Consider the following 18,233-nt stretch of genomic DNA (forward strand, 5'->3'; position numbering starts at 1 on the left):
AAAAAGGATCAAGTGCTGAGCCATCTGGTCTAGACTGTACTTCTGCCAAGAAAGGTTGGGCCAGATGATCCTTGCAGTCCTCTCCAACCTGGTTTTCCATGATTCTATGAAATGAAATGGCACCAGTGATCCGATTCCATCTTAAGGGGATGCACTTAAAATACAGGGAAGAAACTGCAGCTCTATCATCAGCCTTCTCACCCATGAAGGCTCACAGAACCAATCTTCTTTTAATTTCTCTCTGTCTACGTTTAGTCTTTTGAAGAGAGCATGATGGACACAGATGCCAATGTTACACACTGGAAGTACAGGACGAATCATTGTGTCAAATTTGATGACATGAGTTCTGTTATTGAGATGATACCAGCTTAAGCATGGAGACTGAAATTAATGCAGGCTACACGAGAAATGTGCTGCTTTGAGAAATAGTTTGGAGAAATAGGAACTATAGTCAAATTTGCACCAGTTAATGAAGTTTGGTGTAACCCGCTACGCAGCAGTGCTCTTTAATTTTCTATTGATATAAATACATTTCTATACTAGATTTTAAGGAACACTTTCAAAAAATCTGTAACGGGATTAAAAAGTCCCACCTTTCCAGACAATGATTAGTCTCAGTTCTTCCAGACTAGCTACAGCATGTTGCATATGTGGATGTGAAGCAATTGGGTCTCACTAAGTCCTGCACACCCTCCTCTCAGCAATGCTAGAGCACACTTTACACACCACGTCTTACAAAGCTGGCGGTGCAGGCTGAAATCCGTGAAACACGCTGCTGAAGAACGTGCCTGACCACAGACAAGCAAAATTATCCACTGCAAACACAAAGCCCTTTGCCTAATGGCCAGTTCACAGCTACTGAAAAAACGTGCAACTGTAATAATTACCTTAAACATCTCAACTTTTTTCCTTCCAAATGAAAAACAAGAGTTGCTGTTACAGAAATATTGCATCATGCATATATAATCTAACCTGTTAAAATACAAGACAGTATTTTGTCTGAGTGGATCCTTGATGTTAGGAGAGAGAAGATCTGCATTCAAAAATTAAATTCTGTGAGCCATCTCACAATCCATTTCTCGGTTCCTCTCCCTCAGGTTCTGCTGCTTTCCAGGCATGTGCTTCTGCAATTCCACTCAAGAAGCTCTACCCAGGAAGATGCAGATTTACTGAGGCTCTCATGAGGCCATGAAATAAATCATGTCCTAAAATGCAGTCCACAAATAAGACAGAATTTCTAGACCCTAATTCCTAAAAAATACCCTCATTGTGTATTTAGGAACCTATAGAATCTACTGGTCAAATCAATCAACAAATCACTGTTTTAACCAAAAAATAAAGAGAACTACATATTATGATATATTGTCTTAGTACTTGGAGGCACAGATGGCAGCCATCAAAACGGCATATAGAGATAAGCAGACACAACAAAAATGCTTTAAAAGCCAAAATTAGATACAGGATAAAGTGTTGGCTGTTTTTGCCAAGGCACTTTCATATACAAAATAAATGTGAAATGAAGTTAGAAGTAAGACACAAGAAAAATCAAGTTGAGGAAAAACGGGTGGGAGGAAAGCAGAGGTACAATGAGAGCAGAATGGAGTATTTTGAAGTAAGTAATGAGCTATTTTCTGTTAGGAACTTTCAATGAAAGATAATAGATCTTAGCTGTATTTAAAGTAACTTCAACCAATAAAACTGTAGCAAAGACACGTAATTAAATATCCACCAAAGCACAGACCATAATTCTGGGAACAAAAGTATGAGTTTCAAAAACACAAGAAGATGCTGCAAACTTCATGAGGCTGAGGAAAAAAAGGAACGAAGAAAAATATATTGTATGACAGAAAATATTACTTTCAACAGAACAAGAAAAAAATTCAAAAGGACAGCCTGATGAGAGGCAGAAAATATTTACACTCACTTTTTAAATCAGTATCAGTTTGAACTGAGGCATTAAAAAAATAGTGAATAAGGTGTAGCTCTCCACACAAGTTTATAGTTCAGGGAAGGAAAGGGAAGGGGAGAATGAATCCAGAGTTATGAAGACAAGTGTAGTAATTGAACTGAGACAGATCAGAGAGATGAGGAAGACACAGTTCAAGAATATGGGGGGGGGGGGGGGGGAGCGGAGAAGGGGGGAGTTACAAGAGGAAAACAGTAAAGAACACAGTATCAGTAAATATTAAGTATCCAGCCTCTTACCAAGATAATAGCAACATTAACATTCAAATACTAGTAACTGCAGACACTGTTGCTATTCAGAACATCTGCTCCAGGTATCACCCTCATTCTATTCATCTCAAATGTAACAAAATATTGAGAGTTACACAGCACCAAATTATAATGTGTATTCTCGGGAATATATTACACCTTTTTCAACAAACCTCAGTACTGTCATACTGGTATCCAACTTCTACTTTCTGTGTACTACTCTTTGGTATTAACTCATTTCCTTTTTAAACATCTTTCACCAAAAGGACTAGAGATACACAAAAGACACGATGAATCACTTCTTAAGGATGACTACTTATTACAAAACAGCCCTGTATAGTGTTGGGGATGAACAGATTCAGAAAACTGTCTTTCAGTTCTGCAATGTAGCGTCAATAGAAGTCTCTCTTTAGATAGAAAATAAAAAAAACTACTTCAGATAAACTCTAAGATGTTCCACTATTTTCCAAGTCTGGAAGAAGAGTAAAACTAACAAGAAACAAGTGCTCATAGACACCGCCCGATGGGGAGAAAAGGGGATCAGCTAAAAATGTTGTCAGGAACTCATGAGCAACTCTGCCAATACAGCTATGAAGCAAAATAACCGGAATAAATGGTCCAGCCAGTTTTGCTGCTACAGTTAAAGCCAGAAACTTGGTGCCCATCTGACAAGGAGAATCATGAACTGCTGTGTTAATACAAGCCTGCACCTGATGCCCCAAAACCAGGCAGCAGTTCTGGTAAGGATTTAAAAATCTTCGATAGATAAGAGCTGACTCTCTTGATGTTCTGGACACTGCTCTAACTGTATCTATTAGAACAGTTTATGTCAGAAAGGGCCTCCCATGGCCCAGCCTCTGCTCACTATATCAACCAAGATCTCATTACTCAGTGCCTTGCCTGGACAAGTGTTGAATACTCCAAGGACAGAGATTACACAACCTAATATGTAACTGGAGTTTCCCACATTGCAACTTCTGCCAATTGCTTCCCATCTAAGAGGGGCCTGGCTCCACCTTTATGCTCTCTCAGTGGGGAGGTGAAGGCAGCATTAAACTGTCTTAGCCACAGCCTTCTCTTTTTAAGGCCGAACAACCCATTTCTCCCAGCCTCTCCTTGTATATCATGTGCTCCACACCCTGACCTCCCTCCACTCACCTCCAGTATGTCACATCTGATCAGTAACAGTGAACTGAAAGCTTGACATTCTCAACAAAAGCACCACAAACTAAACAGGTGAAAGACATACTTATTAAATCTCTTTACAGCTCGATTTCCTACAGAGCAGTAAAAAGTTAAACCACAGTTAGCTACTTTTACTCACAATAAAATCTCTTGACGTAGGACCAAAAAGAGCAGCATTACAGACATAATCTAAGTACTCATTATTCGAAACAAGAACTCTGTCTAGACTGCTGGAACAAAACAGACACAGAATGAAAAACAATGCTGTAACTGTGCCTTCTACATACACAGAATTCCATTTATACTCCTATATATAATGCAATTTTGCTGCACAGCCATTAGCACTGTCTTCTAGCTGCAGTTTCCATAAAGTGAAAATAGTTTTGAAATTTTGTCAGTTATACTCCATTAACTATTTAGTGCTTGTACCAAATGGCTGCAAAGAGCTGAAAAGATGTATACCTGTCTTGCTTCATTCAGGTAAAAGGTACAATGCCTACACTTTTGTTTTCAAGATCCCTATAAAGCAGTGTATTCGTCTTACAAGCAGTACAGAAAAACTATCAGGAAAAATGCTAAATGGAGGAAAAGTAATATAGTCAATTCACTCTTAAGTCAGGTTCATGAGCCTCCAGAAACTCTTCATGGTCAAGAGCAAGATGTGGTATAAACTGTTCAGTAACACCTTATAGATTATTATAACCTATAGTATGGGTTACCAAAGCCTATGGCTGATGAGTAAAAGAAAAAAAAATAGAAGTATAATGAATAAAATAACAGCCAAACTGCATTATAGGCCCATGACTAAGACTGATTTGTAAATGACACAATAAACCCCTTAGAAATAAGCAAATGTTTACTCAGCTAAGACAGCACTTCTTAGTCTGTTAGCAATTTAAAAATAGAGTAAACAACATCCACTAAGGAATTCATGCTTTCATAAATTAGTAGTTAGACAACATGCAAGCATATGTTCCAGAAGTTTTGCTCATAAAATATTTTTCTACCATGTTTCCATGAAATCTTAGAATACTTCAGTTAGTATCAGGAAAACATTTAAAAAGGATAAGCAGGATGATTCATATGATTATAAAGCAGTTACTCTGATGTCAGGTTGAGGTACCACAAAAGAAAAGTTGAATTAGGTTAGCAGCTCAAAAAAAAAAATATGGGCTATAAGGAAACTGCAAAGACCCACTCCAGATGTAATACTTAATGCTTTTATTATACTTGATCTAGAATTATGTGGACAGTCCATCTCAAGGTAAACCCACTACTTCTACTGCTTCTCTGTTACTACAGAAATAAATGAGACAAACCTGAGATGATCTGACCTTGACAAACCCTGTTACCTATTACTTTATCTTCTAAATACATAAAAGACCAGCTACGTTTTCACATATTTCACATATTTGAGTTCACATATTGTGAACTCAAAATAAGCTGATTTACAGCTAATTTTAACCAATAAGCCTATTAAAAAAAATAAGTACAAGTAGATTCTCACCTAGTAAATTATCACTAAAGAGTTTTAATCTCTGTTCTTGCTTTTATTTCAAAAGTATGAGAACATAAAACATTGAAATGAGAAAGTATCACCGTAGAAACACTGAAGTGAAATATTTCCACATCAGACCTATATGAAACACCCGATCAGCCTTTAAAATTGAGTACTTAATTGCAATTTTATGAAAAGCATGTCAAGATTATGTCATCTTCTCTTTACTGGGAATTCTAATACATATGTCTCTGTTCTCTTGTATGGAAAACCTAGTCACCTCATCTCCACAATGTACCACCACAAGAGGAAAACATTTCTTCCAGAAAACTTAAATGCTAAGAGGAAGCAGCAGTTAAAACCACAAGTATCACAGTGATGGTGAAAATACAAAAGTAGTTTTTTGTCTAATTCACTGAAAATGAATCCTACTGGTCAGCTCAAAGAAGAAAATACCAACACAGTCTAAATTACATCAGGAAAAACAGACACAAAACAATCAAACAGAAATGTTATGGGTCCCATTTCACCTAGACAAAGCCTGCTTTTCAGTTATTAGCAGAGTTTTAATGAGACAGATGACAAAAGACAAAATCTTGGCTTTCCTCCTGACACAAAAAGCTTGAAAAAAGAATACACTGCAGAGAAACTTAGATTCCAATGAACTTAAAGAGCACATAACTACAAGAACAGAAGACAGAATTCCTCAAAGGAGATCATTTAACATCATACATTCAAAAATAAAAATAGGAAAGTCTTACACTAGGTTGTTGTGGTTTAACCCAAGCCAGCAACTAAGCACCACAGAGCCGCTCACTCATATAGTCAGTAGCTCACCCATCCCCGCATTGGGATGAGGGATAGAATCGGAAAGGTAAAAGTGAGAAAACTCATGAGTTGAGATAAAGACAGTTCAACAGTTAAAGCAAAAGGCAAGCACACAAGCAAAGCAAAACAGGGAATTGATTCACTTGTTTCCCATGGGCAGGCCGGTGTTCAGCCATCTCCAGCACAGCCAGGCTCCGTTGTGCCTAATGCCTACTTGGGCAGACAGACACCATCTCACAGAACATTCTTCTCCTCCTTCCACCAGCTTTGTATGCTGAGCATGATGACATATGGTGTGGAATATCCCTTTGGTCAGTTGGGGTCAGCTGTCCCTGCTGTGTCCCCTCCCAACTTCCTGTGCACCCCTAGCCCACTCACTAATGAGATGGGGTGAGGAGCAGGAAAGGCCTTGACTCTGTGAAAGGCTGATAACTGAAACATCCCTGTGCTATCAACGCTGTTTCCAGCACAAATGCAAAATGGATTTGAAAACTAATTTGAAGTATGCAGCAGATAATTAGAATTTACATTTGTAACATTAAGGTTCTATGCCTTAGTTATATATTAAAAAAATCTGGCAGTTATTTAATGAAATATGATGAACTAGCAACTTACTAAAAATCTAAAACAACAGGGAATCTCCATTCCAGGTACATTATTATCAACAGGTGTATTGCATAAAAACAATGCCAGGTAGTAAAAATTTTTAGATCCCCAGTCTAACTGAATAACGAGTTCTTACATTTCTTGTACATGCTTTTTGACAAAATAAGTAATTTTCTTCCTTTGTGAGGGTGCAGGAGAAATTCTATACCTGCAACATGTATTTCACATCATTATTTTATTACCTTCACATATAAATATTATAGTGTAAAAGCAACTTCTGAGATATCTGTATGACCATGTCTGTCATGGCCTCATCAAATATTAACATTCCATGAAACAAAATGTGTAACACAAACACTAATTCCATTGTGTTCTCACCTACCATGTCATTGTACTTACCTTGAAATACAGCTTTACAGATTAAGTGGTTTACAAGAAATGTTTAAATACAGTGCCAAGTTGCAAAGCTTTCCTTTCTTGTTGTGTGTCCTTTGCAAACTGCAGGTCTATTGTCAATCAGCATACTTTGCATATCAAAAATACTCACCATCCACCAATAATTTATTAAAAAGATAACACAAAAAATGCTGCGCCATTTTAAAATAGTATGAATTCACATCTATTTAAATACAAATGTCACTTAAAAATAACTTAAATATCTATCCAATATTGCTAAAAAATCCATTTCCTTTAAAACCTGAAGACAGAAGGTACCAAAAGACATCACAGCATCAGTTTCCAGCTGTCAGCTCTTTTGTCATGCCTTAGCACTATATGAATATTATTATATGAATTATGAATTATATGAATAAAGCCTCAATAAATTTTACAACTTCACTATAGCTTAAAGTAACATAGCATAAATAAAATGAGTCTTTCTAAAACCTTTCTATTTTCCTCACAGTTGAAATATTCTTTCACGTTTAAATATAAAAATCTTCGGGATTATTCAAGTATTTTTGACCCTTTACAATTATTTCCATGGTTCTTTTGAGATATGGAAAAAGATAACCATGAAAACTAAAATACAGTTAACATAATTGGTATTAATAACAGACAATGAGGGAAGACAATGTAGTTGGAGGACTTTTTTTATATACACATTATTCAGTATATTAACAATCCATGCACTACTGAAACATTTTAAATTATTTATCAAATAATTAAAACAATTACTAAAATGTGAAACTGCACACTTTGACTTTTATAGTTGATGGAGTCTCTTAGGAAAATGTTATTGCAGATACACATTAAATTGCACAAATTTAGATTTGAACAACAGGTGTAGAAAATCACAGAAATATACTTCATTATATACCTGGATTTTCAACTTTCATTGTATTCAGACTTTAAAGATGAAATAATATTCAGAACCTATTCAAAAATTGCCTATAAGTAAAAAAAAAATTAAAAAATGCTGGCTTTGAAATTTACAAAATTCTGATGGCTACTACACCAAATTAGTAACAGAAAACTATGAAAGTTCTTTTAGCTACTCATATTCTTGACAACATTTCCTACTCAGCATTTCCTTGTTTGGTGTATAAGGAAACCATAAGTAGTTAGATCTGAAGATAGGTTGTTTCAGCTGGCAGATTAGTAATAACGCTCATCTATATAAAATCCTACAAGCTTGAAAACAATAAAAACTGTTGAATTACTAAAACAACACTGAAGACAAATATTTTTTATTAATACAGCAAGCTGTTAGAAAGCAAGCAAAGTGAAAACTTACAAATTCATATTTTTTTTAATGAGAAAAAGGGTAGTTAATTAGTCAATCTCCATGCTGGCTCATTCTTTGTTATGCACTAAACAGATGACATTGGCTGTGCCACAACTGGGAATGCAACATGGTTTTACAGAATTATATCCATTGTTTATACTGAATTAATGCATCCTAACTGCAGACTTGGACTTGACAGCCTAATACTTCAATACTTCATTTTTTATTATAAATGAAAGATATTGACTTAGAAAGACACAGCTGTGAAATTTTTGAGTTTTAGTGGCAAAATTTAGTGGGTTTTTTTAGCACAAAAAGGTTGATGGTGCGCAAGTACCATCATAGTTTCTATATTACCACTGAAAACAAACAAATCAAAAAAATAATTCATGTTACACAATTTAAGCCTGGTGAATACTTTATTGGCAGAATATTGCTTCAGCTGCCAGACGAGCTTTTGAGACAAAAAAACCCCAAACCAAACCATCAAAACCAAACACCACAACTGAAATCAGAAAATAAATGCCAAAATGTTGGCAATTGGCAATACATGCCAAATAGAACAAGAGGACAATCCAGAATATCATTGTTTAAAAATAACTTCTCAGATATAAGAAGACTAAATGACAATCATTAAAATTTGTTATTACATAAATAACCTCTTCTGGGGCTTTAATTATCTTCTAGAAGATATCTAATATGATCTCTTTAAAAAAAAAAACCCACCACCACTGCTCAACAGTTACTTGATATATGACAACATCATTGTCTTAGGTTTATGAAGGAAGACTCTGCTGTATGTCATACTATACTAAATATTCTACTAAAATCAAAGTTATTACAGCTGTAATAAATATAGTTTTAAAAAACATTTAATGTACAATTTTCTTGACATGCAAGTCCGTTAAAGGAACAACCTCCAAAAGAAAATGGTCTTCAAATAGGCCTATTTAAAACACAGAAGATCCACTACTTTATTGGAGTGATGATTTGTTTTTCAAGGGCAAGTAACAGATTTGTATTAACTGACTGCAACTGTGTTATCGGCTACTGGAACTACTGAAAGAATTCCATGAGTCTGTATTGTCTCCCCACCTATGTCTTCGCTGCAGAGGTGTCCTTTGAGTGTTTTTGTGAGGAGGTACCACTGAATTCATGACAATAGGTATGGATATTTGATATTCATATCGTTCCAACATCTGAGCAATCTTCTCATGAGTGACCCCATGCTTATTCCTCCTACAAAAATAAAAATTCAGGTAAATTGTCTGGTATATTTGTATGTTCACAGCCTTTAAGAAAAAGAAAAAAACCTCTAATTTGACAATTTTTCTTCTTGCTTTTCACATTTGAGATTTCACTTTTATTACACTGTATCCTCATTCTCTCAGTATACAGCTTTATTCAGGTTTATTTTAACAATTCACCACTGCATATATTAAATAAAAGACATTCTTTATACAGAAATGTGATGTTATTCACCAGGACCATGTGCCTATATAACCCCAGAAGGACTTTGTTTTCTATTTATTCATCAGATTTTGCACGGCATACTAGCTAATGAGTAGCGGGATGTATAAGATTATAAACTACTGCTTATGAAAGCAATGTTCAAACCAGCATAAAAATGAAACTACATGGTTTCAAGACTTAATGACAGAATACTTTCTCATCAATAAATCTCTATATAAAGGAGCAATTTTAGTTTTGAACTATTAACAGCATGCTCATGGTACTTTTATCTACAAGCTCTCACTGATACTTCCTGTAAACTTAGAAATGCACCAAAACACATATAAGGGAGGAGTGGCGAAAAATATTATCCTATTCTTGCAGTGTTTAGTGAACAGCTACTTTCTGTGAGAACTTGGCCTACTAATAACCTGAGACACTAAACAGTACATTAGAATGTATTTATCTCCTTGTTATCTATGGAACAGGATATTATAATCCATGTCAGCAGATAATTTCAGTCTCTGCCTAAAAGAAAACCATGAGGCTTATGCACAAACAGAATGTCATAATTGCCAGCACTGTAACAGAAATTAATCTAAAACAACAGATACAAAACATAAACAAAACATAAAAAAAAAGAGGAAGTCTAAGTCCTTTTTTGCCAAATGGTGGAAGCACACAGTTACTCAATATTTTCAATATCTTAGTACTCCTAGAAAAAGATTACAAGCTGAAGTGCTCTGGGCATAAAGAACACACTCATCCACAGTTGAATGGACTTGTGAATAACCACTTCAAAAATAAGCAAGTACTTTTCCTTAAAAAACAAGACAGGGTAATAAAATCACCAACAGCAAAATTGAATCAAGCATAGAAATTAATTCTAACAAGGACACAAATCTGCTGTATAGTGTCATTTAAAAATGGGATGTCCTCTTCAGGCACGTCTTCACTAAACCTTCGGCAGCTTGGCTATGCTGAAAGAGCATAAAGCCATCTATCCGTAAACAATGCAGATGTACCAGCAAAAGCTCCTAATAGATGATAGTTATCATTTGGAAGGTGTTCTGCTTGAAGGAACACAGAATCTATTGACAAAAGCAAAGCTCTGTCACTGTTAAATGCTTCTACACTAGAGGAATCTTTTATACCAATAATTGGCAAAAGAATCCTGCATAGACATGACTACTTAAAAGAATCAGCAGAAGTTTAAGGAATTCAATACTAAATTGCATTTTTATGACCACACTGGAGGAAAAAGGATATTTAACATGCTTGTATTTCACTGTTGTGTGAAGTTCTGCAGCACGTAACTTTTTAAAAATTAAAACATCTGTCCCAAAATACAGATTATGCACAGGATACCTGTTATTCCCCAAGAGCTTGAATCACATGTATAGTTTTAAAAGTTCTATTTCCCAGCTTACCAGCTACTCAGAAAACATACAAACATGACAGAGGGTAACTTTTCATCCAACACTGGTTAAACACTTAAAAAATTACATAAAATCTCTCTTTTACCAGTGATTTTGCCACTTGTTTATTCTCTCACCTGCAGTTTTCGAATTTCCTAAAAATGGTATCAAAGTACAAAATCCTTTATATAAAAGTTTAAATGCTATTCAAGAAGTCTTAAGCACTACCACATGTCTGCAGAGTCAAGATGTTTTCACAGAATTGGTGTGTGCAAAATTAAAAAACCAACAAAAACTAAAAGCAAAAGAACTCATGATTCCAAAGATATTTCATACCTCATAGGCACACTGACAGTGACACTTAATCCACACTAAAACACTGGTCATGTGCTTGACACAAATAACAGTTGAGGTGCTGACATTTCACAGATTTATCAAACACAATAAGGTGGCAGAAACAACCCTATAAAAACAGTATCTAGAAGTGAACCTGACTCTAGAATATCAACATCATATATCGCTTGATAAAAGTTCCTAACAATCTAGACAGCACCACCAAGAAGAAAAAATGAGGGGCATGTATCCAAAAATATAAGAAAGGTCTTTTGCTAATTAAAGTAGGAGGTTGTGTATTTTTTCTTCCAACTACCAGAGAGTCTTAAGTGATGCTGTTTAAGAGGGAATTAGAATGTATGACTCCACACAACTAATAAAATGACCCAAATTTATTAGCATAGTATTTGCCCAGGTACTACACAAAATGTTGAGCTTGAAATTAATAATGGGAATTCCAAAACTACAAGAACATCTCTATCATTACCTATTCCCCAAACACACAACTAAGGAAAAAAAAAAGAGTCCTTTCCCCAAGCAACTGAAAAACAAAACAAAACTTCACATGAGTACCTTTCCTAAACTCTGAAAAGATAAAGTTTCCAGAAAATAGGCCTCTACTCAAAAACCAAATCACTCATATTGATGCACTTCTTGCAAAATACATTATTTCTTTCCCCCATCCTTTACCTATTTTGTACCATCAGCGTTCTGCAGCAACAAATTTCTCAGAATCATTATCCATTATAGTAGAGGGTCTTACAGGGGTCAATCATTTTTCTACTCATGTTCAACAAAATTTAATATCAACTTTTTGGGCAAACCAGACAGGACCTCTATTTATTTATCTGTTTATCTATAACACTTCCATTTAAAGGTATATCTCAAAAATGCCTATTTAAATTAAATACATTTTATACCAGTAGTTAAGTATTTAAAAAAATAAAATACTGAATAAAATAGAATGTACTACATATATACTTATGTGTGCATATTTATCTGTCTTTCTGTCTATCTCTAAATAGAAGTACAATGATTTCCATAATATAAACCTTACTTTTCTAATTCTTCAGGATCAAACTTCCACCAAGTATCTGGCTCATGGAACTCCACTTTATATCCCTTTTCTAGAGCCTGCAGTAAGCAAAGAAAAATGTGGGATATGTAGTATCATTATTACATATCATGTAACAAAATGTTTATAGACCAGTAAAATAAACAGATGTAATTAACACTGCAGTGGTAGCATGCTGGATTTCACTTACCCCCAACCTGTCTTAGCTTTCATCCCAGACTAAGGAGATTAGATCAAATCAATCCTTAAACTGGTCTAAACTGTTGTGACAGCGATCACTGACTGTATCAAAAAGCAGTCTCTCTTTAGAAATGAGAGTAAGGAAAATGTTTCTGGACAAACCAGACCAACTTATCACATGTGAAGGTAAGTTTGAAAAGTTGTAACAGATGACAATCACACAGCAAAACCTACCACTTCCACATATGGCTTCATTTCCCAGGCTTGAGTATTAGTGTTGTCTATTATAACTGGAGATTTTCCTTCCTCCATTGCCTGCTTTGCTGCAATGACAAATAGTACAAGTTAATAAACAACTATGTAACTCAAAATGGTAAATGTAAACAAAATGTTCCAGATGTTTTTTGCACTAATCTAGTCTGACTGAAAGACACTGTTCTAAGAAAAGGAATAAAAAGCATTGAGACAGGAATGGAAAGAAGTAGAAGCAAGAAGGTAAGAAAAATTAAGTGACAGGTATAAAAAACAAGTGATGGTGACTTGATGCAAAAGGGTAAATAGGAAGTGTGGAATGCAATGCAACAGAACTGCTCAAAGTCTGTGGCCCGCTGAGTATAGAGATCCTGGCATGAAACCATATCCTGGTTCCAGATTTACCAGCCCTGACAGATAACACATGGTGCATTCATAACTGAGACCTGTGGTTAGGTAGTGCAGTTCTTCTCCAACAAAATGCTAAGAAATAGGTGATCTTCACAGAAAGACATCACATATCCAAAATATTTCTGAGACCCGTTAAAAAAAAAAAATTAAAAAAAATCACAAACATGCTGCCTCCACTTGAATAATGTTTGAACTCAATTGCCAGTTTCTACCAAATTCAAAAGAAGGCGGAAGCTTCAGGAATAATAAGCTGCTTCCAAGTTCTACAAAACAATTGGTAAGAAGGCACATCCAAATTAGCAGACAGAGTACAGCCATGATGCAATTTGTTTGGCAGGACACTTATGTAGCAGCATGCTTTTAATTTCGGGCCAGCACAAGTATTCTGTTTCTTACCCAGCAGAAGCTTCCTAGATATTGCAGTGCAGAACTGAGACTGGCTGGAGGAGTTCAGGGGACAAAACATGTACATCTGTTGGCTACCTGCGACTCATCAGCTCCACAGCACAGAAAATGTTTTTACATTACCCTGATACCTTAAACGTATCTTTTCATAAGCCCAAGACTGCTTTAGTCTTGACAAATCAATTAAGCATCTATCTTAAGCCTAAATCTAACTCTGATCTTGAGATATGGCATTCTTCTAAATCCCTTACACAGTTATCCTGTAAACCATTCTTGGAGGACTCCTAACTCTTATTACTAGGATTTGCCCCTGAAAAAAACAACCAGCTTTTTTGAACACATCTAGAGAACATGATTATGACATTCAGTTTCTACAGAAGTTCCAGTAGAAGTGGCAGGATGAATTAAAATAGGCCCTTTAAGTTCAATTTTGTGGCTTTGCTAAGTGTCTCCTGAAACCCTGGAAGAGTGACAGTGATTTCACAATGAAAGCTGCAGTGGCAAATTAATTCTAGTATTTCCTAATATTTATGTGCTTGACTTTACAACCTCCACATTAAATATGTATGTATTTTAGTATTAAGGGTATGTCTTTATAAAACACTTGAGAGTTTAGCACTCTGTTTTTCTAAAATAAATATTTTTTTTCCCTAATGGGTCTCACTTGTAATTATTTTTTTCTCATACTTACTGTACTACAGATTCACTCCCTCCCCCAAAATGAGGAGGGGGTATAATTTTAACAGAATAATTTTCTCATTGTGGAGAAAGCAAATTTTTGCTTTATGCATAAATAACTTATGCATCTGATAAAATCTATTTGAAATTTTAAGCTAGACCTACTCATCAAACAAGAATCCCAATTACCATTCCCCTCAAGTTCTCATTTCATGTACTTCAAGTATCCACATACAAACGAAACCAAGAGCTTCTGAAGTACTTCAAGTCAGACAGCTCTACCTGGTCAAAGCAGGAGGTGAGAACTGAGTGTAACTTCAACCCAAAGCTATTCAGGCAAATGTTTCACAGTGTGGGTGCTCTGTACAAGAAGACAAACCTATTCTTGTTCCTGCCATCAAAAACTCCGAATAACTAAATTATATAGTGTTCTGATTATAAAAAACACTGTGTAACTAACTGTTACAAAACTAGAGGCATCTTAAGGTCTAGTCAGAAACAGCTGGAAGCCGTTATCAAGTGAGAATAGTTCGGTAGTCTTATAATTGTGAAGTGTTGAGCCCTCTCATCCATAAACTACTCCGTTATCAACTACGCTGTTTCTTAGGCTTCTACTGGGAACTCCAACCTCAAAAGTGCTCTTCTAACTGATATTCTAAAGATTGCTCTAAAAAAATTCCTTCACTGTTCATACAGAAACATTCCCCAATGAGGAGAATATATTTTTTTCCTTGGCCCTCTGTACCTTTGATGCAAAGTAGTTGTCTAGACAGGAAGGAAGCTTCTGCTTGAGAAACTGCAGCAGGGAGAGTAATGTGCATGCACTGGCAATGGAGTCGTTCAGTTTGTCCACTCCTTGGAGTTGACCAGACAGATCACAAGATTCTTGGAAAATCGCTATAGAAAGAGCAAGAAGCTGTCTGCTACCCTTCTTACCCCGGTATCTACTTCCTAACCAATTAAATCCAACCGTTGGACACTGTTAGGTATTAAGAAAGATGACTTATTAAAACTGTTAATCTATACAAATTAACCAAAATCTTCCTCCAAAAAACTCTTCCATAAGTATTGGGTGAATCTCAGATCAGGAAAGATACTGGAAAAAACAGGATACTCTGCTCTTGCCAGCATTAAAAAGGTTCAATTCTGCCATCAAGATACTAGTATGAAATGTAACAAATCAGCAGGTGATAGCACAAAGAAGAAAGACTTTTTTCTTTTTAACTCTGAACCTTCTATAAGTTCAAATACTAATACATATATATACACACCTTAACTGAAATATAAAGAATATTTTAAATATATACTTCTATATGCCCTATAGTAAAATATATATACTCCTTTTTATATAGACTATTAAAACACATCCACATTATGTTATACTTCTGTTTTCTAAATATAAATGTAATTCAATAGGATTCTCCCCATGCATTCAAACCTCTCTTCTGGTTCCACTCATGGGCATCACCAAGCTGAGCAGCATCATACATATATCCATCTTGTTGACGAAAATAATCATCGGTGCTGAATATAACGCCATCATGACTCTGACCAAGTAGAATACTGTTAAACAAAGGAAAACACACAAACATTTTAACTTCTATTTTTCAGATAGAAAAAAAAATACATAGGAAAAAAACCCTAAAAAATTTAACTATGCCCTATATTTAATTCCTTGTGAACTTCAAACAGCTTTACAAAAGTACACTCATACATATTACCAATAATTCTAATCCAAATTAAAGCAATACATTCCCCAGTTTCTACTGCTTCTGTATTTGTTGTTTCTTCCCCTTACCCCCAAGAGATGTTTGTACCCATCTAAGTTACGGCTATATTGCAACAAGTTTTAAGTATCTCATAGTAATTTAATGTATTTACTAACATTCTCCACATCAATTCTCATTTGGAATTCTCTTTAGAAACCAATTTGATCCTGAAGAATCTGGATGCAGCTGAGAAACTAACTAGATGTTTAAATCCTTTTTCAGCACTTTAAACATGCCCTCTTCTGACCTTTACCTGTGCTGCTGGTACATACAACGTGTGTCAAACGTGAACAGCAAAAGAAAACTACTGATGTTTACAGCAATTTCCCTATTTTCGGGAAAAAGTAAAAGATCACAATAAACTTTCAAGATTGTCCTACTAATGGAAGTCAGGATTATGGAAGAGTATCCATATTCCTTCAAGATCCTACACTTTTCTATTCCAGTTCTGTGTCTTCTCCCCCAGTCCTGGTGACACACTCTAGTCCCTATTTTCTCATCAACTCTGGCACTCACTGGATCAGTAAGCTACTGGCATTCATACTCAGAAGAAAGCATTCCCCTTCTCTTCTCTTGGTTACTTTTCTGAAACTTTAGCAGTTGAGCCTATTTAAGAAAAGTCCCTAAAAGGTGATACACTAAAACTGGCTTCCAATGGAGACCAGTCTTAGTTGAGCAGCAGTAAACTGCTACATGGATTAACACGTCTTTTACAACTGTATTTTCGATTTAATAGATGACAAGAAATTTAAGGCAGGATTTCTTAATATCTCAGTGTCTATCAGGGAATTATGCTGGTTTTACCCATCATTTACACTTTAGTGCTAACAGGGTGACAGGAAAGCCATGTGTTTTATCATCCCTGCATGTATTACCTCAAATCAGGAGAAAAAAAAAAAATCCCTTCTTGAATCACTCAACCTGTTTGATTAGAGTGTTTTAGCTTAGTTTCCTAAGGCAATGCCATTCCGTCATGACTTCTGGACATACAGACCAATTTCAACAAAAAACTGACAGAATATTCTCTCAAATATACTATGAATTTTTATGGGGGGAAAAACAAATAGACAAACAAAAGCCAAACAAATTTCTAAAACAATGGGTAAAATGTGGAGATTCAAATTAGATTCCAGAAAGATAAAAAAGATAAAAGACTGCAATGCAATTTTCACATTTACCCGTCTCTTAGGCCTGCCATTTCCAAGCAACATAAATACCCTGTTTTCCCCAAAAATATGCCCTAGCATGATTTTTCAGGATGCCTGAAATATAAGCCCTAATCCAAAAATAAGTTCTAGTTACAGTTCGTAAAAGTGTCAATTTAAATAGTGTCTGGGCAGCTATACATCTAAAAAAGTAAGCATCTTTTGGAGCAAAAGCTGTATAAGACCCTGTCTTATTTTCAGGGAAACAGGGTACTTTACAAATGAAGTAAAAGTCTAGCCAGTAAGTCAGAATAAGTTACATCGCATTCTGTTTCTTGCATAGCTAACATTAAAGATTACCAGAATTTTAAGTATACTTTAGCAAAGAACAAAAGATAGTGTGTAGAAGCCAACAACGGTAAAAGGGGAACTCACAGGGACACAGTTGAAATGTTCTCTGTTAACATGCTTATTTTTCACTCTGTGTTGTAATATTTTATATTACTGCTAATATGTTTATTAATTAATAAAGTTATTATAGTGGGTGATATATGAATACTACAAAAATTCATTAAGCTTTTCTAGAAGTCTGTATTTGCATTGTCATGAAATGCCACAGTCAAACCTTCTAGAAGCATCATAAAGCTGACTTTTGGATTTCGTTAAAATCCATTCTATGTATTGCCCAGGCATGTCAACAAATACCTGCAAGTCAGAGAAACTGATTATAGCAACATTACAGGGCATAATCAACTGCTGGTTGATCAATAACATCAGAATCTATGTCAAATCAAATCCACAGTAATCTACCCAAATGAGCAATCCCCATTCTGCCAAATGTAAACTTTATTTTTCAGAAAGTCCCTGGAGATGGGGATTTAAAGGAAAGCCTTGTAAAAGCTGAGACAACAATGCAATTCTGTTTGAAGTCTAATCTACAGAATAAGTGTGATTACAAAACCTCCTTGACCATTTTTTGTTTCCTAGAGTATATTCAAGTTTGAAAACAGAAAACAGCCAGTTAGAGCCACAGAGCATTTATAGCCCACTTCAACACT

General features: G+C 35.4%; 1 protein-coding gene across 6 annotated transcripts in view; it reads right to left on the minus strand.

Moving 5' to 3' along the window:
- LOC102091118 (NEDD4 binding protein 2 like 2) overlaps nucleotides 1-18,233 on the minus strand; it is a 66,115-nt gene that overhangs the window by 33,662 nt on the left and 14,220 nt on the right. For all 6 annotated transcript variants that reach the window (XR_010470103.1, XR_010470105.1, XM_065051472.1 and 3 more), the window contains exons 3-6: nucleotides 15,700-15,824; nucleotides 12,750-12,838; nucleotides 12,318-12,394; nucleotides 9,153-9,296 (exon numbers count right to left, since the gene is read on the minus strand). Coding sequence is in view for 4 of the 6 variants with exons in the window: in XM_065051472.1 (XP_064907544.1) it covers nucleotides 9,153-9,296; nucleotides 12,318-12,394; nucleotides 12,750-12,838; nucleotides 15,700-15,824 (435 nt within the window). In the remaining 2 variants the exon portion in view is untranslated. The remainder of the gene's footprint in view (nucleotides 1-9,152; nucleotides 9,297-12,317; nucleotides 12,395-12,749; nucleotides 12,839-15,699; nucleotides 15,825-18,233) is intronic.

This window comes from Columba livia, chromosome 1 (assembly GCF_036013475.1).
Source record: "Columba livia isolate bColLiv1 breed racing homer chromosome 1, bColLiv1.pat.W.v2, whole genome shotgun sequence".
Lineage (NCBI taxonomy): Eukaryota > Metazoa > Chordata > Aves > Columbiformes > Columbidae > Columba > Columba livia.